The following is a 27287-nucleotide window of genomic DNA, read 5'->3' on the forward strand; positions in this document are numbered from 1 at the left end:
AAGACATCTTATCCTTCTCCCTATGATCTTCATATATTTACAATCAGATGAGCCTTAAAATGGGCAAATATACTTTATTTGCCTGCAGTATATTATATAACAGCAGTATATATAATATCTATAATACAAGTACTTTATGTAAAAAAAAAGTCCGATATCTAACTTCGTGGCATCTTCTTTCCGAGCTTCAAAACCTATGAATGCTTCAAACCTAGAATGAATAAGTTTGTTTGTGAATGTGTGGAGCCTGTTGCTGTAGAAATTTGAATTGATCATATTCAATGTATCTATGCTAAGGCTGGTCTGTTGAAGTGGAATGACCCATGATGGGAGGCACCTATCAACCGCCCTCTCTGGGCATGTATAATAGGCACTGCTGTGTGTACATCAGTGCAGTAAAGCGCATCTGAAGAGGCAAGGAGTAGAGTTACTAAAATTATTCAGTGGAAAATGTTCTTTCCCAATCGGATTTGTTTAGGTTTTTTTTTTTCATTTAATGTGAACAAGGTCCAAAGAATGAACGAGGAAAAGGACTCAACATAATTGAACGAGTACTGAAGTAAACAAGATTGTAAAACAGCAACAACAGAGAGAGTACAGTCTTCCGTGGCACAATATCACTTACACTATGCAAAGTTCGATTCACTTTTGTCTCTATGCAAGCCAGGTATGATCACTTTGACGTCTTATTGGCTCAAAATCTCGACGTATTTACATAGACGGACTCTAATTCTGCAGATTTCAGCAGAGACGGACCTGAATGACTCCTCCAAATCGCTGTCTTAGACTTCTGAGATTCCTTCTCCATCTGAGAGACACTCTCCCCGTGCTTCACGAGAGGGCGCCCTGACATGGTCTTTGTGTTCTTCGAGTGTTCGTCCCTCACTTCGACGACGTCGTAGACCTCGTCATCTGCGAACACTGAGATCGAAGGCGGCTGCGTCTTGAATGGGAGCGATGACGACGACCTTCGCTCATTCTCGTACGGACTGCTGGAATCAATGGATGCGTGCCGAGGAATGTCATAACCAAATTTAGGCGTTGACTGACTCTTCTTTGACCCTGTAGGAGTCATGACCATGTCATAGTGGTTATTCGGATTTGAGTCGGACTCGTTTCCACCACAGCTATTGGATCCCGGGACGCCAACGAGATCGTAATTGTCGCTGGAAAAGGGGCACGTAGCTTGGTCGCCGGCCATGTATGTACATGCCACGTCATCTCCGTTCTCGATGGCGGTTTTCTTCCCTGGGGAAGTCCCTCTCAGCAGGGGCTGAGATGCCGTGGCAGTTCCTGGCTTCACGTACATGCCATCCATTGAGAGGCTAATTTGGCCCTTTATCGGGGAATGGTCGGGGTTGTTGACTATGTCGTAGACATTATTACAGGAATCGGGCGTGGCTCTTGCATCCAGCACACGACAGGCTTCAGGTGACTTTGACCCCTTGCCTCTAGGAGTAATCTTCCCCGGTTGAGGCTTCCTCGGCACCCTAGGTGATGGTTTGGGTTTTTCTCCGCCAGGATGTTTAGGGGTGGGTGGATAGATCTTTTCCGCGGTTCCATGTTTCGATTTAGAGTTTGTCATGTCAAGGTACCCAGCCTTCTTGGATTGAGGTACAACAAGCAAGTGATTTGCTGCCGTAGGTGGCGGCACAGTATCAATCTTATTCTCCTTGCGTACTTTGGGAGCGGGCTTGGGAGGTACTTTCTTACGATTGACGTTGGTGTCGCTGTTCATATCTGCTTTGCTTGGCGCCGTCGAAGGAGTCTTATGAAAGGTTTGTTTTTCTTGGTCCAGTGTGACGTACTCGTTCTCAGTGACTAACTCGTCAATTTCGTAAACTGGTTCCTCTGGTTCCAGCTTTCCTTTAGGAAATGCTTGCGCGCCTTGGTAGGTAGCTCCAGCCGCCATCATACCATTCTCGCTAGCTGTGATTGGCGCATTTGAATCTCGCAGAATCTCGTAGGTGCTTGGTTCAGCAACCTCATCAAGTGCCAACCTGTCATAACCGGGGTTCGAAGCTGCTGTGAGGTTTTTATCTTTCTTCTTCCCTTTCATCTTGGCGTGGCGATTGGCTCGAGTTCTCGGTCCTTCAGCCCCTCCCATGCCGACTCCGGCCTCCTCAAAACCTGGTATCAGTAGGTCAAAGAGAAGCGAACGCATATTTTCACGTTATAGAAGACGTTCTAATGATATAAAGCTTATATCTCATGTAATTTTAATTGATTTCTTGAGTTCTTGTTTCTTCACAGTGAAAAAGATCGCAGCAATTTTGATCTCTGAATCATCAGATTATAGTTAGATATCATTTTCGGGAATGATGAATTAACATATTTCACCTTATATTGAATATTGCATGAAGAAAAGCATTAGAGACATTATGGACAATGTGGAAAATGGATGACGGGGGACGTTTAGTAATAGCATGAATATTCTTAAAAGTCTACAGCGTACTACCTAGAGATAAGAAAATCACTTTATCAATAATCTATGGACGGTTTCATAGAATATAAAAATTAGTTCTTACCCACATTCTGTCCCTCTGTTGAATTCTGGCTCTCCAGTCTTGATGTTATCAGCATGATGTAGAAAAGAGAAAAATAACATGAGGGGAAGTCAGAATTAGTATTATTGTATGATTTAGTTGATATGCGTGCAAGTTAGGTCCCAGATGACATAATCAGTTATGATTTCCTCATAAAAAATTAGTTCAATTCAGCTCAATTCAATTTATTTTCATTTTTTTTGACAAACATAACGTACATTTCACACTTTTTGGTGACAAAATAATAATGTAAGCGGCACATTGTGACAGAAAGAGTGTATACCTATAGTGAGACATTATGATACATAATCGTTAGAAAGAAACACTGTAATAAATCACCAAAGAGAACAATAAGTACTGTACGAAAAATGGAGGGACCTACTGAAAAGACAATGCTTGTGATATGTGGACCACTCTGAAGTAAGAAAAAACAAAAACAACTAGAAATGTCGCTATGGCGACTGGTATGCCTCCGCCATAATGCATGATTCTCCTAATAGGTCTATAGTACATGTGAACAATGTGTGATTACATTTTCACAAAATTGGCAAAATATTAAAATGACATGTTTGTCGCAAATGTGTTGAATGATCACCTTCCTTGACCTAGGTTTAATTGGATGAATAAGAGAGCATGTATTTGGGGATTTAAGGACTGTAACTTGACTTTGATCCTTTCGTAAGTTTATGCATTGAGTAATTTTCAAGGTATGGAGAAAAAATGCAATTTCTGTATTGAATAGTAAATTGTTACCATTTTCATCTGGCCTTTGACCCTAAAATTCATAAGAGAATCACTGTCAGGCAGAACATGCATAGATACGTAGGCCTACTAAGTTTCAAGATAACTTGAGCCACTTCCGAGATATGGAGGAAGAAGTAAGTTCAGCACTTTCACTTGATCTTTGACCTTTGACCTTTTACCTTTTTGGCCAAAAAAAAAAAAAACTTCCAAGAGAATCTCTATTGGGTTATACATGCATACACCAAATAAAAAAAAAGTCCTGCTGGCATTGCATAAATATGAGGGAAATAGTAAAATTTTGAAGTGTTGCCCTTGACCTTTGACCCCTGACCTTTGACCCCATGAACCCCAAATTTCCTAGATAATCACTGCCAGTCAGTACATGCATATATACTATGTTCCATGAAGATACCTTGAACAATTTCCAAAAGCGGAGAAAAAAGTCAAATGTTAACATTTTTACTTGACCTTTTGACCTTTGACCTCATGACCCCAAACTTTCACCAGAGAATCTTTAATTGGGTAATACATGTATACACTAGGTTTCAAGAACATATCTTCAGGCATTGTATAGATATGGGGGAAATAGTGGAATCTTAAGCATTTGACCTTGACCTTTTGACCTTTGACCTTGAGCATGTGCACCCAAAAGTTGATAGGCACAACTTCACCCCCTAATACACATACATGCCAAGTTCCATTAGGATACCTCAAAAAGTTTTACGCTGTCCACAAAATTCATTACGGACGGACGGACGGACGGAAGGACGAACAACCCGAAAATATAATGCCTCCGGCACCACTTCGTGGCGGAGGCATAAAAATAGATACAACATACTGTAAGTTCGGAAGCCCACTAAAGAGATAAGAATAACATAAAAACAGGATGATAAGAGACACAACTGACGTGAAAAAAAAAGACAACAAAAGAGACGAGAGAATACAACACAGACAGCGACATGGAAAAGAATAACTGGGGAATACACCGTGTAACACCGTGTTTATGAATAATAAGAGGAAAATAGAAGAATTGCAGAAATTAATTAAAGAGAGACACAAAATTGTGGTACCTACACTCGGGTAAAGTGGCAATATCAAAAGGCCAGTGTAAATGTCGACAGTAATAACAGACCTACATGCTAATTCAGTTCTATGGAACTATAAGATTGTATAATGATAAGACTTGAATCTTCTTCTTTTTTTAACTCAATGTATGGACGGAACGATTTTGATTTTGTTATTTAAAGAGTATCAAAAATTAGGACCAGTATAAATAAATGCGCTCTAAGCTAATATATATACTAGCATTCGTGGGAGAGGTAATCTGAACTCATTATAAAGCTGAGCGGGATATTTATGAAGATGCTAAGTTTTAGTGGTGGATAAATAAATCAAAGAATTAAGGAAAGAGCATTATTGCCTTCCAATAGTTTATATGAATAAATCTAGATCCCAAATGCCCTCTCAATTTTCTACAATGTAATCTTTTGTGTGTTTGGGTGTGTGTGTGTGTGTGTGTTTTTTTTTTTGTAGAATGTAGAATGTCAGCAACGGGCTCCTTGGTAAAGGGAAAATAGATAAATCACGTATTAAATCTATAAAGAAAAAATGATCTCTGGAGTTAATCATTGCCTTGACATTAGTTTGGACACATGCCTTTTTATTTTATTGCCTGTCATGAAGAGGAAATAACACACGTAGGCTATAAACTTATATGAAAGAGAAGGAAAATGTTAAATTTATTGTTTGTTTGATTGTTTGATAAATACTTTATTTTCTGCAAATCAATACACATAAGTTACATAATCATGAAAATGCAGGAAATATACAAAGTAAATTCAACGCAAAGTCGTTTGACTTGCATAAACCACGATACATATAAGTACATAATCATGAACATGTAGGATATATGTAAAATAAATTTAACACAGTCTTTTGACTTGCATAAACAACGATATGAAAGAAATTTAATATACAGTATGCATGTCTATGCAGCAGTGATAAGAATAACATTTATAGTTAAGAAACGATTGTGCAGAGGGCCGCCATTATAAGCATTGCTTGAAAAGATGGCCGGCCCGAGGAAAAGATAAGGACGTACTAAATTCGTAACAATATAAATTCTGCTGCGAAGGTAGCAGGGGAAAATAAACTCTGGTGTGTGATGGTGGTGGTGGTGAATGTGTGTGCAGGTGCTTGAAGGTGCACAATAGCAAATAGGCTGGAATTTAGAATAGTGAAATTGGTTTACTGAAAGAGACCAACATTAGTTATATAATTTATTTGTTTTTAGTTCATATTTGAAATATACTGTAATAAAATGTACTTCTTTAAGTTTGCTTTAAATGAAAACAAGGAGGCACACTGTTTCAACTCCTCAGGAAGAGTGTTCCATGCATCCGGACCTTGATGTCTAATCGACTTTTGAGCAAGTAAAAGCTTCGGATTACTTAAGTGAAAATCATGGGAACGACGGGTAGGGTATGAGTGAATATGTGACCGTGCACCTCAAAACGAACATAAAGTCGCACACACTGATTTTGCGTGAGGACTGAAAATAAGTGAAATGGGTCAACCTAGCCGAACTTGACTTTTTCATATTTTCTGAAAGAGTGGGTCTTCTTTTACATTATGCTAAAATTTGGTATCATAAAATCGGCAGGAAAGTGTGGTTTTTTAGCAATTTATCTCAAACATTTTTGGTAGAATAGTGTGATTTGGTGTGTCTTTAGAATCCCTTTTTCATTTCTGAAAAACCTTGTCCACACTCTTCACTTTCAACTCTAATAACTTTTAAAAGGATAGTGCTACTGCATTGAAAGTTGGCATTAATTATGGACAGAATGTGTTAATGAGGCATGGTTAATTTCAATTTAATCTAATAATCCCTTCATTGTTGTTACTCTGGTGGTTTACTTCCTGTTTTTTGTCCCTTTCATCGCACAGCCAGCACGGTTTGGTAAAGATTAAGCGCTTGAATAGACACTGTACTTCAGAGCCTCTTTTCTCAGTTCACACTTTTCCTGAGTTTGTGCTTTCTTTCCAATATTTAGATAGGTTAAGAGAGTCCATATGCTTTGAGTTATACCTCATTTTAAAGCTTAAAGTCTGCTCTTTCAGAATATGGTCTTAACTAAAAATTCATGTCTGGCGACTTTTTGTTTGTTTTGAGGTGCAGGGCCACATATGGTCATTGGTTACTAGGGTATTATGGAAAAATGGTAATAAATTTCAAGTGTGTTTATACATAAATATGGCAGTCAGGTATAAATGTATATCATGGGCCTTCAAAGTTTTTAGGCGATAAAATATGGGATCAGTGTGAGCCAAAAAATTTGAATGTGTGCATATACGAAGAGCCTTTTTTCTGGAGAAGAAAAATTGTGTTCAATTTTGTTTTGCTACTGTTGCCCCATACAATATTACAGTACATTACATATGGTAAAAATAAAGTGTTGTATAACATAATTAAAGTTTGATCATTAATTAAATATTTTATTCTTCTTAAAACACCAGTTGCTTTAGATATTGCTGTTGTAATATTCTGAACATGAGTATTGCATTGTGTACTGTGCTGATGCAGCTTGCATTCCATAGACATACTGACTGTTTTGAGTGAAAGCATTATAAATGAGTGGAAAAAAAAAGTCGCCCATGAATTCTCACAGTAATAGTCAGGTACAAATGTCAAGGCACGATCACACCCATGAACGCAGTCTTTTACATAGTCTCTATACACAGTCCTATATAATTAAAATGCAGTCTATTACTTTACACGGATAAAAAAAGATTTACCACTTCCCGTGTAAACACTATAGGGCATACGTATTCAAGCCTCTCTAGCAGGTGATAGATTCCATAGTGGTAATATGTCGAATCAATCCCCGTTAGTTTTGCCAGTTTATCGGGTTTATCACGCAAACCGGAAGTTATAGGGTGGACTTTTATCTCATGAAAGGTCAAATTTCCGGCGAAGGTCAAACGCTACCCGCAAATAGTAAAAGAATAGAGAGTCATTTGGGATTTCGTCTCCCATTCATGAGCCGTCTTTGCACGTACGTCATGTCTTCCACTTTCACTTTTTGGCATAGGAAAACAAAGAAAGCAACAACAACGACAACAATCCACGCGGTTGATTTTGGGTTTTTTTACCTTTTTTGCCCTCGCTATGTGAAGATACAATTATGCTGATGAACTCAAAGTCACATAAAATTCTCAATTAACAACGCATCACAGTTATATTCATTACGAAAACCTAATTAAGTCACGGCGTAATTATTATTTTTTCTTTCTTCTGATTTAGATATTTCATAGTCCTTCTGTCTCTTTAGTGTCCAGATGATCTCTAATATTTTGACCCGATGTGTTATCCTTGCGTACCAGATTCTATTCCAGAAAATCTGAGACATTTGACTCCAGATTAACTCTTTCAGAGGAAAAAAAATAGAAAGAAAAAAATGGATAGAAGTCGGTCATGAAGTTCAGATGCATTTAATTGCTATCAGGAAATTAAATGTAGTAGGTAATGGAACTTAATACTTGCTTATTAGTGAGGATCTGTGTATGTGTGTGTGTGGGGGGTGTGGAAACCCATAGCAAGGCATGTTTTCTCTTTAACAATACACATATCAACCATGTAATCATAAAAATCTAGTGACATTATTACTTCCTTTCAATGTTATGATTTTTTTTTTGTCGATTAGAAAATTTTGCGATGATTTCCCTAATCATAATGGGATTTTATTATTACAACTTCAAGTTATTACAACATCCGGTCAAATTTTTACTGACTGCAAACAGGCAAAAATAGAAAGATTACAGCATTGCCACCTATTAAGACCTTCACAGCTGACAAGAGGCATTTGACTTTTGAATAATCTGTCTCGAATTCATTTCCTTTCTAACCTTTAAGAAGGCATAGTAAACAGAGTTGTCTGTTTTGCTGACCTGAATATATAAATATAACATATGACCGTGCATCACAAAACAAACAAAAAGTCGCACCCCTTAATTTTACGTGAGGGCTCATAACAGGGGAAATGCGTCAACTGACTCAATCTTGAGTTTTTCATATTTTCTGAAAGAGCTATCTTTCTTCTATATTATTCTTTAGTTTGGGATCATAACATAAATGGGAAAGTGTGTTTTCCGCAGTTTTTCTACAACCCATTTTGGGGGGAGAGTAGAATGATCAGCTATGTATAATAGAGGCCCCTTTTCATTTCTTGAGATCCTTTGTACACTCTTCACTTTCAAGTCTAATAACTTTTGAAAGGATAATTTTACTGCTTTGAAAGTTTGCATTAATCATGGATAGAATGTGTTGATAGAATATGCTCAATTTCAGCCTAATCTGATAATTTCTTCATTGCTGTTGCTCCAGTGGTTGACGTCCTGTGTTTTGACCCTTTCATCGCACAGCTAGCACTGCTTGGTGAAAGATTAAGCGCTTGAATAGACCCTGTACTTCAGAGCCTCTTTTCTCAGTTCACACTTTTCCAGAATGTGTGCTTTCTTTCCAGTATTCAGGTAGGTTAGGGGAGTAAGCTTAGAGTCTGCTCTTTTAGAATCTGTCCTTAACTAAAAATCCATGTTAGGCGACTTTTTGTTGGTTTTGTGATGCAGGGTAATATATATATATATATATATATATATATATATATATATATATACAAAATCTAAATTTCATTTGGTTACATTTTCATTTATTGTTTGTGCATGGTATAGATTAACAAATCACTTGAGAGAACATACCAACTGATTTATCTTTCAGCATGACTATACTTTGCCCATGAAAGTATATTTGAAATCATCGTGACAGAATAGAGGTATATCATATATATCATTTACATCTTTAAATATATTTATATCACAGCTGATCAAAATCAAAAGTCTTCTGTTCCAAATAATCAAGGATACAGAAAGCGAATGACGTTTTCTTTTCACGTTAGTTACGTCAATCCGCAATGTGACATTAAGAGAGCAAAAGTACGTGCACCAGGTCTGCCAGGATCGGCATGACCGACAAAAAGTCCAAGGCTTTGTTTAGCACGTGCACAATACCGTATGCCAATATCAAATTTTGAATATCTTTCTGTACATGAAGAGTTTCATCCCAAAGCGAGTTAAGCGCCATTTTTTCCACATTTGAAAGTATATAAGTCATCAGGTAGAGCAAAATAAAAATTGTTAGATAACAAGTGATATTCTTGAAATTATGATTGGAAATACCACATTATTTTTTTTTCTGGTATCACTTGCTTTGGTTTTTTTGGTTTTTTTACCAGGTTTACTCCAAACATCTCATTTTAGCAAGAATGGAGTTAACTCGCTTTACCATTAAGCTCTTCACTTGTTTTCCGTAAAATATATTTCTTTATATGGAGTCACCATTTCAACATTAAGAAATAACCCTCACTTCCCATAAAATATTATGCTTTCAAAAGAGAAGAGGAAAAGTTTTCAAAACTAGGCAATAGCAAATTAGAATGCAAATCATTCCGATAACAAAGCTGATGATAATGACTGACATGACATTGCAATCAGCAACATTTTGCATGTTTTGGTATCAATAATGAAGGTAAGTAAGATGTGAGATTACACATGTGCTGTAATCATCACCATTATGAACATTATACTGGTATAGTATTATGACGGAAGTGAGAATTGAAGAAACGGTGTTTATGATGACAAGAGTCTTTTAGAAAGCAGTTTTTATAACACGTTCCAATGCCCCTGTTTTCTTTTTTCCCCAACATGTTGGTTCAAATTGTATTCAGTGTTTTCGATCTTAAAAATACAGGTGGTGATATCTACTATAAATATATATATATATATATATATATATATATATATATATATATATAAATTATATATATATATATATATATATATATATATTCAATTCAATTCATTTATTTTTTATTCTTCTTTTTCCAACAAAACATAACGCATAATATATTTGGAATTACATCATAAACATAAACATTCGACTTTGTAAAAGATAAATATATATATATATATATATATATATATATATATCTTACAGCGAAAGTAATGTCTATTATGAAAATGATAAAAAGGTAGGGTAATGGTAAAATTGGTCTGCTAAGTCTCTGCATGTCGTAAGCTTCCTTGAGTTTCGGCATTAATTTTCATTGAAGCATTGAAGCCAATTATCATTGTTAAAGGAGACCTTTTCATACTTTTACATTTGAACAACTATAGATTAGTTATGTTGAGTATAGTGTTTCAGAATTTATAGTGATTGGGGTGAGGAATAAGAATGTTTTCAAAATTTAAAACAAATTGCAATGTACAAGGATGATGACATGGCATCCTCACCATGAGAATGCATGAGTAATGTGGCTCAAGGAAGAAGAACAAAAGAAGAAGGCATGCATAGATTTCACACAGGTGAACATGCTAAGCAAACGGTATTGTAATGGAATTACACTGTTAGATTTCTGAAATATGTGAGGCTCCTACATGTTGCATGTCATCAACACCGTTCAGTGTAATTTGTTTTAGATTTTTCAGAGTATTAGTTCTCTGCTCATGGACCACAAATAATTTCACAAGTCTATACATGGATATGTCGATATAATATGTACTATACATGATGTGAAATTATGAAAATCATCTGAAATGCCCTTTAACCGGTTAATCTGCTATCCGTGGTTTCCCTACAAATCATGACAATGTTCCTCACCTTGCTACGCGCTTTTTTCCCGATCGACACTTCTTGCAGCAGCAACACACTCCGCAGACAACGATGATGAGGAAGACAATCACGGCGACGCCCACAGTCACATACATCATTGTCGGATTCGACAGAAAGCCCGCAGATGCCCTGGTTAAGCTTTCGACAGTGGCGGCAGGTCCCGCGGTAGCTGTCCGAAGTGAATCACTGGTTCGAATCTCTCGAGTAGTTGCAAGTGTAGACGGGACCATTGTCGTCATCTTCTGGGTCGTTTTTGACGCGGATGTTGTTGCCTGCGTTGTCGGCGGTGGCGTGCTTGTTGTCGGGGCTGTTATGCGGATTTTAGTAGTAAGTTTCATGTCGGTAGGAGATCAATTAACAACTTCACAAGAACATAACTGAATATATGCTATATATCATTATAATGTATATAATAACTCGATAATAATACATTTCTTTGGTAGTCCGAAAAAGAAATGAAGTTGCCTGAAATAAAAGAAAAAAATCAAAAAATTTCACTTTGTTTTTAGGTGCCCGATCGGTCCATCAAAAGATAAACTTTTTAGTAACTTGGAAGCCGCATATCATTTTTTTTAGGCCTATAATACAACAGAATACACAGATGTATATGAAAATTGTTGCAATTGCAGAAACTAACAGAAGTGTTTAGATATTATATATTACCATGTATGTATATATAATTATTATGTTTGATAACAATAATAGAAATAATGATAATAATAATAATGATAATAATAATAACGGTAATACAGTGTACTCATAATGCGCCAATTCCACATAACTAATGTGCCCAAGGCGCAGTAAGAAAAGTGAATTATGAAATACAAAAATCATACACACACTGATGTACATGCATGAAAGTAAATGAAACAATAATGACGAAAAAAAAAGAAATTACATAATGTACAACTCTACTGGACAGCAGTTATAAACAAAATGAATCTTGAGGGAAATTTCAAAGCAGTCAACATTCGAAATGTAACGGATAGCTTGAGGCAACTGATTCCACAGGTAAGGTCCAGCATGTGCAAATGACCGATCTCCCCATGATTTCTTCGTTTTTGTTACAACAAGCAATCTACAATCGGATGATCTTAAGCAAATGGGAGGATTATAGATTGTCAGCAAATTAGCATTGTTCTTCGGGGCAGTTCAATATATGCTATGAAATACAAAAAATAATAATTTAAATACAATGCTAGACTCAACGCAGGGGCGGATCCAGGAATTCTGTAAAGGGGGGGGGGGGCGTGACTAATATTTCTCGTGCCACTTCCGGGTTTCATTTCATTTTTTTCTTTTTATTTCTTCTGTTTTTAACGAAAAAGAAAGGGGGGGGGGGCGTTCGCCGGTGCGCCGGTTGCGCCCCCTCTGGATCCGCCACTGCAACGGGTAACAAATGCAGTGAAGATAAAACAGGGGTAATGCGAGTATTTCATCTGGTAAGGGTAACAATACGGGCTGCCAAATTTTGCAGTTTTTGTAACATTGAAAGTTGAGATTGTGGTAGCTGAAACAGAAGTGCATTACCAAAGTCAAGTTGGGACGATATAAGGGTTAAACTATTTTTTTTTTCTGTGGCTGACCGATTTAAATACTTATTAAATGTTTGATGATATTGCTGGAGAAAAAGGAATTGAAAATGATCTCATGTTGTACAACATATTTTATGATATGATATATAACATAATGTAACATGATGAAATATATTGCAGCATAATTATGATATCATATAATAATACAATATAATGTGATATGATATATTATCATATCAATGCAATGAAGTAATAATCATGATATGATAATACTAATCAAACGAATGCATCGAGACAAACGACAAACTTACACATCGTAGTTATGCACCTGCCGTCCTGCTCTTGCCATCCAGGGCAGCACACGGAGTCGGCGACGTAACCCACGCGATAGCTCTGGCGGGTGGAGGTAGAATACACCGTCCTATTAACAAAATAAAAGTCCCAAAAAGAATTTTTCGTTACAAGAACGATAATACCCAAATATTCGATGAGAATTCTTTAGCTTCAAAGTGTACGTGTCACTACCTGTTCCCTCTAGGAAAGAAAAGGAACTATAAACAGTGTGGCTCACAGGTTTTAAAATACCAAATACTGAGTATAGTAGGGATAGCTGCAATTCCGTCTGATCTGTCTGGTATCTCAGTGCCTTCCTGTACTTTTCATACGAAAGCTAGGAAGGCCAATATGAATAACGGATGCAAGGGAAACGTGGGTGTAATTTGATGTGTTCCGGCAATCCATGAAGGCAAAAATTAGTTGCTACTGACAGAAAAATGGAAATGAAAGTTGATTTATTTTGCATTTGGAAACCACCACACATGCCTATATAAGGGAATGTACATTCAAAGGGAATAAGACATTACTCATTAAATTTGATGCCAGACATATTTGGCCTTGTCCTAGTAAGCAATAAACAAAATATAAGAAAAAATAGTAAACGCTGTTGCGCCAATGCAGGAAATGAAGCCATGGGGAGACTCCCTCATGTTACAGTTCCACATTACATAAGAGAAATGTTCAGGGAATTTTGTAAACATACTGATGACGGTCCTCGAGATGGAACACTCAAATGCGATCTCCTTGTGTTCAGCGTATGGTGATAAGAGTAAGGTTGATAAATTACGTGTTTACTTTCCACGTAGCTATTGATAATACCCTCTGTGGTAAGTATTTCCCACACTGCACACTTTACCATGAAGTTGAATGATTTTTTTCCCGCATGAAGAGACTGTTCGACTGAATTTTAAAAAGAATCTTGGCAACAGTCGAACATTTTCACCTATGCAATTCAAAAAAGTATAAAAGATTACTGAAATGCTCCCAAGTTATCGCAAGTCTTTGCAAATAGATTTCAACTTTGCAGAAAAATACTCTCAACTGGACAGAAAAATAGCAAACGAATAGTCTGAAAATATACATAAATCGGCATCTTATTGGATCGAGGGCATTTCATTTGAAACGGTGAAAACAAAACCCGGAATGCGAAACACTGATGACTGTCTGTTTGTTATTCATTTCCGGCAAACTTGTTCGTGACACAAATTTCCCTTTAACGAAACTTGCAATGGTTCCCAGAAAAATATATGCAATTCACTGCTGCGAGAGATTGTCTTTGCCTCGATTTTTTTTTTAAAATCCAGGTATTATACTATGCCATATTGTTTATATATATATATATATATATATATATATATATATATATATATATATATAATCAAAATAAGAAAGTTCAGCGTCTGTGTGTAATAAATAGATATCAGTTGGAAAAAATCATATATAATATATATATATATATATATATATATATATATATATATATATATATTTATTTATTTTATTTATTCATTTTTTTTTTATTTATTACAACACGGAGAATTCCCTAATTTTATCTGCTGACTTTCCGGCCTGAAAATGTCGCTACTATTTTATCTATTCTACCGTTTAATTTTTGTTATCTATCTGTTTGTTACCATTTGCTTTCTTGTTGTACCTTGTCGTCCAAGGTGGTTGGGTCTCATACATACCTGTATCTTGTGCACTTAAATATTATGACGCACGTCGTGTAGTACTTTTGCGTCGCGGACGTCTTGAATGTTTGAGTGTAGGAGATGCCACGGCTGTGTAGGACGAAGGAGACAAACAGTAAGACACAGACCGTTAGAGTGATACCTCCATTCCACAGAGATTTTCTCTCATCGGTCACTCATTGGAAGCTAAGTTTATCACTCTGACCACCCACTGAAGTGTATTGTATCGCCGTCCGATGAATCCGACTTGTGTTGGTCGAACATCAGGTCAGTGTCAGACATGGGCGGTGATCTGATGAGGCAAGATCGTCCGATGAGAATCACGGGCGACATGTCTGACATTGACCTGATAGTCGACCGACCAAGTCGGATTCATCAGACTGCGATCCGATACACTTCGGCGGGTGGCCGAAAGCAACGATCTTTGCTTCCGATGAGTGACCGATGAGATAAAATTCCTGTGGAATGGAGGTAGTATATAGTACAAATGCACCAAGCACGCGCCTTAAGTATACATACACATAAACAAGATATAAAAGCATACAGATAAGAGCGTGCACGGCCGTACACAAACTATCAACAGTAAGCACTTACGTTGCCATAATATCTTCGTTGGTCATTATTTCCTTTATCAAATACATGATTGGAACAAATGTAACGTATCATACAACACTCATACACCACAAAATACAATAAGAAAAATTATGTTCATGCATAACAATATCCCGTAAAGATAATATCGCATATATTACGAACTTATCATTATGAAACAAAACAAACGTTGTTTGGCGTAGATTAAAAAAAAAAAAAAAACCAGCATGCTTTCTGCTACAGGTTTATTTTGTAGAGTTGATTCTTGAGTGCGTGCAAATGTACAGTCTGTAGAATTAGTTCTTGTAAAGACTGGGACTATAAGACGCATATCTTATAGTATTGCCATCTTTTGGTATCGATCATGGATTTTCATGTATTATCTGTTGTTTGTTCTATCACATGTCCCTGTTCATGATGTCGGTTTCCTGTATTGTTCTTTTCCTCGTTCACATTATGATTTTAGCGGCACTGTCGCTACTTTCCTGTTTGCTATTTTCGTAGGCATGTTTTGGGCGGTGCTGTCAAGGGATAAACAATGCCTTTAGTGATTGCAAATTTTACCTTTTTGTATACTATCTGTCCTTTGATTATTTTATACCGTTAAGGGGAAAAAAGAGAGAACTAAAACTATTACATCTAAATGAATCGTAAAACTGTAGAAATGTTTTGTAATGTGCGTATGATATCGGATGAAATGAACGAAATGTCTATTTCAAATCAGAGAACACGCTTTTGATGGTCTATTCGTTAGTTTGCATTGAAAGGACACTTCAGCCGAACTGCCAGTTACGCAGTGTAATAGGAAGGAAGTGGCATAAGAGGGTATTTTCGTTGCTGTTGTTTTGGCATCGAGTGGAAAAAAAAAACACCGCCTTCTCAGGAAATAAGTCATGTGTGCGTGGGGAAAGTTATATGGTACAGCAGGCTGTCATCACCACCAACACGAGTTGAACAGTTGAATCAGTACATATTTTTTTCTCCTATTCAGGCTGAACGTGGCTATGTGTTTTTGCTATAATATTGATGGCCGTTAAATTCTACGTTTGGTGGTGCGAGACTCCTCGTTGGGAGCTCTGCATTTGCTTTATGCCACCTGCAATGTACAAAGTAATATTACAGATGAAAGAAACAGAACCAGAGAGGGGGAAGATAAAACATATATATATATATATATATATATATATATATATATATATATATATATATATATATGTATATATATATATATATATATATATATATATATATATATATATATATATAATATCATATATATATTCCGCTAACGCGAGGTGTATGTGCGCAAAAATGTCTTTGATCGCTATACAGAAATCAAACGCTTGGCAAGTAATGGAGAAAGTGTAGAGAATGAGAATTGTTTTTCCTCCACTGATCTCAATCGGAAGGACAGTCAATAGAGGTGATTATGTTCTGTCCGTCATGTTGCATATAAAATGAGAGATGAAGTACGTTCCATTAGGTTTTTATGGGACAGGAATTTCCCTGTGACTGAGTTTCAAACTGGATATTTGCAGAGAGTAACATTCACATAATACATGAGCAAATGACACAACGTTGACTCCGTGTGCTCATTTCCGTTATATACGCCTACACGGATGTGAAATGGATGTTCAAGTGAAAGTCTATTGAGATAGGGTTAGTGAGAAGCTACGTGCGCATTATATCTCAAGAGATGTACTATACGTTTGTCGAAACATAGTGATGGCAATATTCTAATAAGGAGAATCACTCTTCGACGTTCCACTCACAAAGAGATGGCCTTCCTGTTTTAAGTTTCGAAATTTAAATACAAATAGTGATGGAAGAAAATTATTATTCAGAGGGGAGAGGGCAATGTTCAGGTCCGAGTCCCACTGGTTCCCTTTTTCCGACATGTTTGTTAATTTAAAGTTCGTCTGTGGCGATCTTAACAAATTTAATTTGTAGAGGGAGACACACTGAAGAAACTCGCACCTGAAAAATAGTGATGTCGGAACAAAACTTAAGAAATAATTAGGTGTCATTGTTATGCTAGGAGGGCATCTACTCTGACAACATTTCACTGGCATGATGCTGTCAAGATAGCTGGCATAGTATTGCTGTTGTCGTTTTTGTTCCTGAAAGCAGAAATATTCTAAACAATGCAGGCCAGCTATTAGGTTTTTTTTTTTTTTTTTTTTTGATTAATTATAGCATAATTGGTTGTGCAATCGTGTTACACCATCAAGTAAAAAAAAAATGACGTAAGAGCAAAAATAATTTTTTTTGAGAACAGTCATTGTTTGTAATCTGGTAGTAGCATCAAAGATCCTGCAAGGAGTACGAGGGTGTGATTACTAGCTGCAAAGTAGTGTTTGTAAAATGACAAGATGTGACGCTACACATAAATTTTCTACAGAGACGTTAGAGAATTTATAAATGTACACAGGACTTGTACAGCGGGCAGATTCTGTTAGATCATATCTCTTCGATAGTTGGAGTGACTCCAGGTAAAAACGATAGAACCTAAAAACTCTAAAACAAGCAAATAAACAAACAAGTGTTTCATCACCGCAACCACAAATCGTTGAAACCCTTTGAAAAAGTCCCCTTTTATAAGAACTTTTAAAAAAATAGCGAAATTGGCCAAAAAACAATGGCAGAAACTCCAAGAAGAACAAAAAATAAAATAAGAAAGAAACTATGCAAGTTTCACGTGTTATCACCAAATGGTGATATTGGTATCAGCAACTACTCACGGGAATAAGAGTTGGTGATAACGGCATTGATTAGCCCTCTACGTTTTTTGCATGGTTTGTACAAAATAATACAAACAAGCAAGTGGTTTTGTCGAAAACCCAGGAAGTACAATCCAAGTTGATGTAAAGAATGCGACTGACATAATTGGCTTTATCGTGACGATATTGGCATATACATACGCTTATTATGTCTTTGCTATTATGATATCACAATTTTGTTGAACAAGTTTAAAATCAATTCTTTAACTTTCTTGCTGAAACCTACATCTAGTCTCTTTTACAGCACTCGTAATCAACGCTGATCGACAGGGCGGTGGTCGTATCATTGGTGCGTACATAATTATTATGAGTGATCCATGTGTACGGGGTTGCGACTGCCTCCAAACATATTTACAGGGCGCAGTTGATTCTATGCCCCGGGCACAGTAAATCATGACGTCATTTTGATCAAAAATGGGGCACAGCTATTTTCATGACTCCACTTTTAACCAGTCAGATGAGAGGAATCTACATATGAGGCATATAAATATATATATATATATATAATATAAAACCCTACCTCTTGTCTTGACGTTTGACAACATTCAAACAGGAGTGACGTTTTTCCTTCCTTGCACAATTGAACAGTAGGTGCAATACGAAATGTGTCCTTCGATTTCAAAGGCATGAAGCACAAGCCATTTAAAGCTAATACCCAGATCTTAGGTGACATTTATTTCAGAGGATCAATTATGTCTGCTATTCAAGTAAAGATGTACTCCATTCTGCTTTGGTTTGGCCTTTATGAGCTCGTACTTATATCTGGCGAGCCAAAACACCAGGGCTAGTGTTTTGTGTGGGCTTGTAATGAGCTCCGCATATAAGGCGTCGCATGACGAGTTTTATTGTAGGAGGGAAGGCTTGAACGGAATTCGGCAAATAGGGTTACTGAAATTGAACCCATAGTGGTCTGTCACACCATCCTTACACTGCTGTAGTTCCTCTTTTACTATCTTTGAAAATCAGTATTATTGTTTTTAATCATTGGCAGGCCCTTCTTCCTCTGACAATCCCCAGGCTTATGTTTTATTGTAGCAAAGACGACGATAAAAAAAAAAAAATAATGAATATGGTATCATTAATCTAGGGTAGCTTTCAAGCTAGTGTTAGCTCAGTGTGGCATAGTGGATACAACTCCCGACTTCCGATCGGAGGATCCGAGTTCGAATCCGGCCCAGTGCTTACGTCCTTGGACAAGATGTTTTTACCCACCATGTCCCTCTCAACCAAGGTGTATAAATGGGTACCTTCCAACGCTAGGGTAATAGGGGCTATCATTATCCCCAGGTACTCATTTTTACTAGCGGGTAGAAAGGGACGCTGTGGGTGAAAACGTCCTTTTAAACATGCGTGTAGCAGAACTCGAACGTGGAACCTCCGGGAGCTCCGTTTCAAAGTCAACAGTCTTTTCCATCATACCGTAGTGCCCAAATAACAATTCCAAAAAGATTAGTTGGTGGGAATTGCTGTTTCTTTCTTGTCGACATTGAATTGAATCCCAAAGATTTAGTATAAATTGATACTGAATCTAAGTGAAAGCATTCAAACAGAAGACTACTAATGAACGATTCCATTGCTGGTCCATCTTACTTTATGCGCCGCGGGTAAGATGCTTTTTTTGGGGGGAAATACGAGAATAATGTGATAACACAGGCAAGTCATTTTTAGGGTCTTCTTTTTTTTTTTTTGCTATTACTATGCGAGAAATCCCGGGTAAGTTTCCTTTTTTTTTTTTCACTTGCCATGGTATTCGTTATAATGCAGATCAAGCATAAAATCTTATTTATGGGGGGGGGGGGGGGGATTATCAGCATGAAAATAAAAAACTTCTGACACTCTCTCCGAAAACAAACAAACATATTCTTTCCATTCTTATAACTCGCCAATTCTTGAGGCTAGCGAATTATGAATAAGGCTATAGAGAACAGGAGTATTTTATTAAAATATCATCGCTGTCATGAACTGGCTTCACCTCATTTGTCGTGCCCTGTATGAAGTGAGTGCCGAGCTTTTAAATCCCAGGCTGTAGTTCTTTCTGTTTTTCATTTAGTAATTCACAATAGTGCAAATAAGGCACATTAAACGATCTTATTCATGGACAGTAAATAGCAAAAAAAAAGTCAAACAAACAAAGACAAAACCAAGGAAAAAAAGCAAAAAAAGAAAGAACAACCTCTGTAACTATCTATAAAAAAAAAACAAATAACACAAACAAAACCAATTACTTACGAACAAATAAACCAGATTCTTTAAGGCAAGTTTCTAGTCCTGTATAATTATCCTGCTAATCTCCTCCAGTTAGATACATGATCATGACAGTGTGTCAAGACATGTCAAGAGGTATATGCTAAAACAATAATACTGAACAGTGCTGGCGCATCCACTTGAAAGAATTCTCGTATCACTTGAAAGCATTTGCGGATAATAATATAACTTCTTCAGTTGATGACAAATATAGATATGAATCATATCATTCTCTAAAGAACTTTGTATCGATTATCTCCTTCTTCCACCACCAAGACTGATACAGCTTTAGACTGCCTGGTTGTTTCTATTATCCATCATTGTATATCAGTAGACAAGTTCTCTGAATCACTAACACGTGGGAAAACTCCACAACGACAGGAAATTGTTCGTATTGTATCAACTGGGCCCCATTGTGACGTAATCACTCATTCGGAAGCAAGAAGGCGGAGGGTGGGCTACCAGAGTGATTTCCTCTTTCTTCATTTTGCATGCACAGACACAGACAACCTCCCTCCTGTCAACCAACGCGTATACCAGTGATCACGATTCTCATTAATAATCATTAATAAATCGCTGCTTTTATTTCATTAGACACAAGACTGGCGGAAAGATGAAGGCGTTGAGTGTTTGGTTGTATCATTCTCTTTGTCTATTTTCTGGACACCGTCTGGATTTTTTTCCTTTTGGTTTTGTTTGTTTTAAAGACTATGGTAAGTAGGACTCTCCTTGGTGGTTGGTGACAGTTGCCTATGGTGATTTGGAGAGTGGTGAATTGATATTGGTTCTCTTGAATCAGCGGCTCATTTTCTCCCACGTACAATGATAATCGTAAAACAGAGAGATTTTGCCGTCATTATTCTTTGATAATCATTCCACGACATCATCGTTAACTTGATCACCACCATTAATGCCACACTCATCACATCATGCTTTTTCCTCACTTTCAGTAACTCTGTTCTCACCAATATATACCAATATTATACTATTGTTATCATTTCACTGTTTTAGATTTCCTCGATTTGATTTGATTTTGATTTGATTTTGATTTACAAGACCAGAGACTATTCCTCTGCTCGGACAGCCCGGTTCAAAAGAATTTGGTTTTCAGTGGCAGAATGGGGTCTTAGGTGACGGAATAAAAGGATAAACATTTATACATAAACCATTAATTATCTAACATGGGCACAAGAAATGACAAGAAGTATATATATATATATATATATATATATATATATATATATATATATATATATACATAATCATAAAATTGATATGTATATATATTTTTTCTTTTTTTCGGAGAGAATTTAATGTAGTTACCGGGGTTTCGTTTTTTTTTTTTTTTTTTTTTTTTTTTTTTTTTTTTTTTTTGCTGCTCGGGCTCCGTGAAAAAGATCGGATGCTTGATCTGTATTACTATGAACTCCAATTGAAAAAAAAAAGGAACTATACCCTTGGATTTGCCGACACGGCGTCACTTACGTTTTACCAGGGAGGTGAGACTACTGGTTTTACGAAGCAAGCCGCACCACCACCACTGAGCTGAAGCCAATTCCTGGCAGTGACACGAGGATATGTGTTTAATGGTCTGCCCCGATTTCTAGGATTTCAAACCACCTATACCATGTATACCCTTTGACTTCTTTGAGCCTTCGTTTACCTTTGTGACTGTTTTCATTTCATTCCCCTTACTTTGAAGCTCGAAGCAAAACTGAATCAATCACGACCCCTCTGTCTTATCAAGAGTGAATTATGTCATTCTTTCTGAGGTATCCCCTCATGAGTAAGTACTTGCCAGTGCTTGTGTGAATACGAAAGTACAGCAATTACTTTTAATGGTACCGAGTTCGCTGTTGATTTCAATATGTCAGGTTTGCGGGCAATAGGGCGGAAATAAATGTCGTTATTTGTCAATGGGATGATTTAGATAAGTGAGCATATATATTTATAGCAATGACGAGAAGTTAAACGGTGATGGGAGAGTAACTAAGTACTTTTGCAAAGTTTGGTCATTTTAAAGGAGTGGTAAAAACTACTCTATTTATTTTCTTACACAAGCCTAAATGTTTATAGCCATTAAAAAAAACCGCATTAATTATTTTATGTTTATTTGTTTGTTTCGAGTATTGATTCCTTGTTTGATTTGTAGAGTTAATTCACCTCTGCTAAATCTTTCGGATTTCTCAGTACAAACCGAAGTACATGTACAGGTATAAATACTCGAGGATCAGACTAAATATGTAGCGTTGGATGGCTGCCGATACATTATGATGTGCTCGCATTAAGTAGATGGTGGGGAAAAGACCGATTCTCGTCTCTTCTGACGTGCGAACAACTTAATTCAATCTGATCTCTCCATGTTGTTCAACAACAAAATAACAAAAACAATAACAACAGCAACAACAACAGTTAAATAGATAAAATCACCACCTAATATCATCTAAAGGTCAACACTTTTGCGCACTTATCAGAACATATCATGTTCCCCCTTAAAGGTGTTGTGTACCATAGAGAGCAGTGGTTCAAAAAGAGCTTTGAGATATTGGTTTTGATGCATATGTGTAGGTCAGTTGTATCACAGAACATCCTACATATAAAAATTTTGTAATAAAGCCTAAGATACATGGATATATACCTTTTTTCCCACTAAACCATAACTCTAGACGGTTTAGTCCAGAAATATTGTTATTATAACTTTTGTTTACATTTTTTTACATTTAGTATTATTTATTTATTTATTTATTTATTCAAAATTTCATGTGTGTTCACAAAATAGGAGTGCATACAAAATGTATGCAAGTACATCTCATATAGCCAAGACAGTATACATTGATAAGAAGCAGTTACAGAAATAGTATACAACTCTAAGAGAGCTATACATTATTCAAGGTAACGAACACGCAAAGGAATTGCAACATAAGCTTAAAGCTTGAAAATCGTTGCAACCCCCGTGCACACAATCTATATGCTTGCAAATATTTAAATAATGAGTTGGGGGGGGGGGTATTTACAAAGAGAGGAACATGAGGGGGAAAGAAGAAATGCATGTGTGGTGCCTATTTGTCCTGTCGGACATTGACAAGAGAGAACAAAAAAAAAATAAAGTGTCAAGTCATTATAAGCGAATTCTACTGATTTCTCATAAATCCCATTCAAATGTCGATTTCGGGGGAAATATATTATCGAATATTGATTATTCTGATTCCAATTTTTACATTGGTTGTTTCTATCTTGAAGCACTAAAACTGAGTTTTTGTTTCACCTGCAAATGGTAAACGCTGCCTTTGATAATTATTTCAAATAATGCAATTTCAGGGGTACGATTTACTTTTCATGAAAAAAAAAAACGCTTTTCGAGGAAAGAAGCTATCATGCCCATGAACATAAAAGAAGAAAAACAGAAATAGGACAAGAAGAAGAGTGAGAAGGTCCGAGGGAAGGAGAAGAAGATGCACAAGATGATAAAAACAAAGAAGAGGAGGAGGAGAAGTAGGAGAGTAGGAGGAAGAAGCGAGGGCGAAGATGAAGAAGAAAAGTTGTCACACACGCACCTGATTGCCCTTGTGCATTGCCCAGAGTCCGCCACACTGCTTGCCGCCAAAGAAAGTAAAAGCAGGACGAACAGCCCAACGCTGTACTTGAGCAGCCTCATGGTCGCCTACATTATCATGCATCAAAAATTAGAGAGAGAAAAAAAAAGTCACACACAGGATATCACGGAGCATCTTTTATCTAATCTCCACTCTGTGTTCATGAGCTAGACGTAACCATGGTAACACCAGATGCTAACTATTCGATACTATACGAGTTAAAGCAGACAATCTAAACAAACCATTTCCCCCCCTTAAAATCCAATTTTACACTGTTACGAAGCCAGCTTTAACTTGGAGTGGAATTTGACTTCAAATCATTGTCATTCACTGTTGATGTGTAACAACCTTCTGTAGGTGACTATTATATCATGAGGATGCATTGCAAATTACTTAAGATGGATTTAAGACCATTCAAATCCAATATAAGATAATCAGTGTCAGCAATGACCAATTGAAAGGAATAAATGCAGAGTGTGAAAAATACTGTAAGTCTATGAAGTCGTGCTATAGGGCTGCTCAAACCATTCTTTATGATGATTATTCTCTATAGGTGGTTATCATAGAAATGATAATTATAGAAACCGTGTGTTTGATTGATTTGACATATTTTATTTCTCTTTTGTTTTCTGACATTTCTATGTATAGGGAGATTAATTTCACTCCTATAGCTTACCTACAATGTTAACATTTTTTTCCCATTCGCTTAGCGACTCATCGTTTTAGGTATCTCATTAACCTTTGCGAACCAAACCAATTTGTACCATTATAGTAGACACAGCCAGTAGTGAAGTGGGGAAATAAAATAACATGCCAAATGCTTGCCTCTTATTGCCCGACTATCTCGATCTCATTGTTGTTGCAACGTTGATTTTCGCTTTTTTAAGATTAATGGCGCACTTGAACAAGTTAAGGCTATGCCTTGGATCATCTAGCAGATTTATGATCATTGCAGAGCGCTTTTCACTTGATAATTAACCCTATACCATTTAATACCATAGACTTCGTATTCAATTAAAGGTGTTATCAGATGACGAGGTATATGGAGGTCCAGAAAAGTATTACATGAACCTCATGGTGTCATTTTCGTCCTCACAGTTCGTTTGGAATATACATAAATACATATACATATATATATACTCCTAGATGGGTCATTTGGAAGACATTTCCATTTGTTTTATATGCAAATTTTTATATACATGTTCAATGGCAGTTTACGCAATGGAGACACGAAAATTGTCTCCCTATAAATGACCAGTTGTCTCCCTAATGAAGACACTTCCCCCCAATATGTCTCCCTAAGGTGCCAACTAGGGATATATATAATATATATATATTCAATAATGTAGATTGCACCTTTCGCAGACAGTGAAAAAAAATGTGTACTAAGTGTGGTCAGCAGTAAAACGCGAATTGAATGGAATATCACACCTGAAAATTAAGACACAAAAATGTCTTTTTTTAAAGGTTTTATGTCTCCTTAATGAATTGCTTATAATTCTATATGATTGTCTCCCTAAAGGTGCCATCCAAAGAAAAAAAAAGGCAGATATGTAGGTAGGCTCCTATATACAAGTTAGAAATATATGACGATACCATTCCTCTGTTGACATGCAATGTCCATACAAAGTGTATAGGTCTTGATGTGAAGTAACAATGCAGTGCTCATCCAGTTTACCTGTCCTTATGGCACATCAGAAAAATAATAAATGATATTTTGGCTGAGGTCTGGGGAACTGGCCAATATACGTATCACATAATTATATAATTTTTCCCGGGGAGATTTTTGTAGCATGGGTCGACCCCAGCAAACTGGACGGATGTAGTTGGAAAGTATCATAGGGCTTTCATGCCTATAACCCAGAATATAGTTCTGGGTGGGTGGAGATGGCGGATGACCTAACTTTATCTCCTATGATGGATTAGCTGGGAACACAGCGATAAAAATGAACCGTTGCCATAGCAACGCCCTCTCCCAGTTTAAAGGTCCAGTTTACCTTTGGGAGCAGTGATTTCAAAAATGTTCAAGATATCATATTTGATTCATATGTGCAGGTCTGTTGTATCACAAAACATCCTACCATATAAAATGTTTGCAATAAAGCCTAAAATATAAGGAGATATCAGTGTTTTTCTCAATAAATCGTAACTGTAGACGGTTTAGTCTGGAAACATTCTTAATAATATAACTATTGTTCACAGTCTGTGTATTTAACAACACTTAAAATCGATTATACGATTCAATTTTTACAGTGGTTGTTTCTATCCCTAACTCACATGCATTTTAGAACTATTTTAAAGCATTAATGCTGGGTTTTGTTTCATCTGTTTCATCTGCAAATGGTAAATTATGCCTTTATTCTCCATCGTCAACGCAAACTATCGGCAAACAAACATGCCCCTTCCGCACTTCCCTGCACTTCCTTTTGAAATCGAACACAGATAACATAATAATCACGGGATAAACAGGCTCATTTAATAACATGAGCCAGCACGCACTGAAACAAAAGAAAAGGAAAAAAATCTACTTCCTATCCACAAAATCCGGACAAACAAGACTTCAGCTAACGCACAATGTCAACTGCGTGTCTGCGGTAGCCTAATGCACATACCTGACTCCACCGCCATTGTCATATCTGTGAGTACGCAATAAGCTACCACCATTATACCCTCAGTAAACTAAGTTCGTAAAGTAAATTGTTAAGCGTATCTATGAATTATTGGTATGTGTGTGTTTGAGTTACATAACTAGTGCATGGGATCATTAATTTGTAGAAAGATTTCAAACACTGCTCTTAGGCCAAGTTCGACAACGAAATCTTACTTATTTTGATTGCCTGGCTTTAGACGATCATTAAGAGGTCTTAAGCAATGAGATAAAAAGGGTCTAACATTATCATTATTATACCAGTTATTCATAAGTTATAGAAAACAATGAATTAATGGCAACGTTATGAATTCAATATTGTGGTTTATAAAGTTAGTATATTTTTTTTAAACTTGCACATTGAAAATATTATTTACAGAGGAAAACTAAAAGGATTTTCAGTAAAGCTTGGTTATAGTGGAGTGAACGTACATTCAAATCAAAACCAGTGTCCCATCAAAAATGCGCGTATATAAATGGCACAGTGAGACAGTAGAACTCGGCGAAAGTTGTATTTGTTTGTTTTTAGTTCTATTACAAGCTGCATTTCAATAAATCATAATAATCAATGCCAAAGCAGTTCCTTACCAGCAGACTCCAAAGAAAAGGGCTCGACTCTTTTTAGGGGAAAGTAATCCGTCAGAGGTAAGTCAATATTCAACACTGGTGGAAGTATGTACCAACTGGCTGCAACTTTATGCACGGTGCGTACGTCACTCTTGGCGCTGCCCCGCTGGTGTCCCATACAATGTCTGACCCAAAAGTGAAACAAAAAAAAAAATCTAAGGTATCAGGAAGCTACGACAGCAACCAATACATGAAAAAGAAACCCGTTATCGGAAATGTCAAACTCCTGA

The 27287-nt window shown here is 36.6% G+C and overlaps 1 protein-coding gene across 1 annotated transcript; it reads right to left on the reverse strand.

Moving 5' to 3' along the window:
• Window positions 1-27199, reverse strand: LOC139726142 (uncharacterized). Its single transcript, XM_071637220.1, has 7 exons — window positions 27019-27199; window positions 23745-23851; window positions 14573-14665; window positions 12860-12969; window positions 11002-11320; window positions 2529-2566; window positions 1-2130 (listed from the first exon to the last, which is right to left on the reverse strand). Exons 2-7 carry the CDS (start codon window positions 23843-23845, stop codon window positions 695-697), a joined length of 2097 nt encoding a protein of 698 aa, XP_071493321.1. The 5' UTR covers window positions 23846-23851; window positions 27019-27199; the 3' UTR covers window positions 1-694.
• Between the last annotated feature and the right edge of the window lie 88 nt (window positions 27200-27287).

Source organism: Diadema antillarum, unplaced genomic scaffold, assembly GCF_040938485.1.
Source record: "Diadema antillarum isolate AM-2024a unplaced genomic scaffold, OU_Dant_1.0 seq00000079_RagTag, whole genome shotgun sequence".
In the NCBI taxonomy this organism is placed as follows: domain Eukaryota; kingdom Metazoa; phylum Echinodermata; class Echinoidea; order Diadematoida; family Diadematidae; genus Diadema; species Diadema antillarum.

Coding starts and splice junctions, on each gene's coding strand:
- LOC139726142 (XM_071637220.1), bottom strand. CDS start 23,845: ATGAGGCTGCTCAAGTACAGCGTTGGGCTGTTCGTCCTGCTTTTACTT. Junction 12,970..14,572: donor TTTAAGTGCACAAGATACAG/GTATGTATGAGA, acceptor TTTTGTTAATAG/GACGGTGTATTCTACCTCCA. Junction 2,567..11,001: donor GGAAAAAAGCGCGTAGCAAG/GTGAGGAACATT, acceptor GATAACATCAAG/ACTGGAGAGCCAGAATTCAA.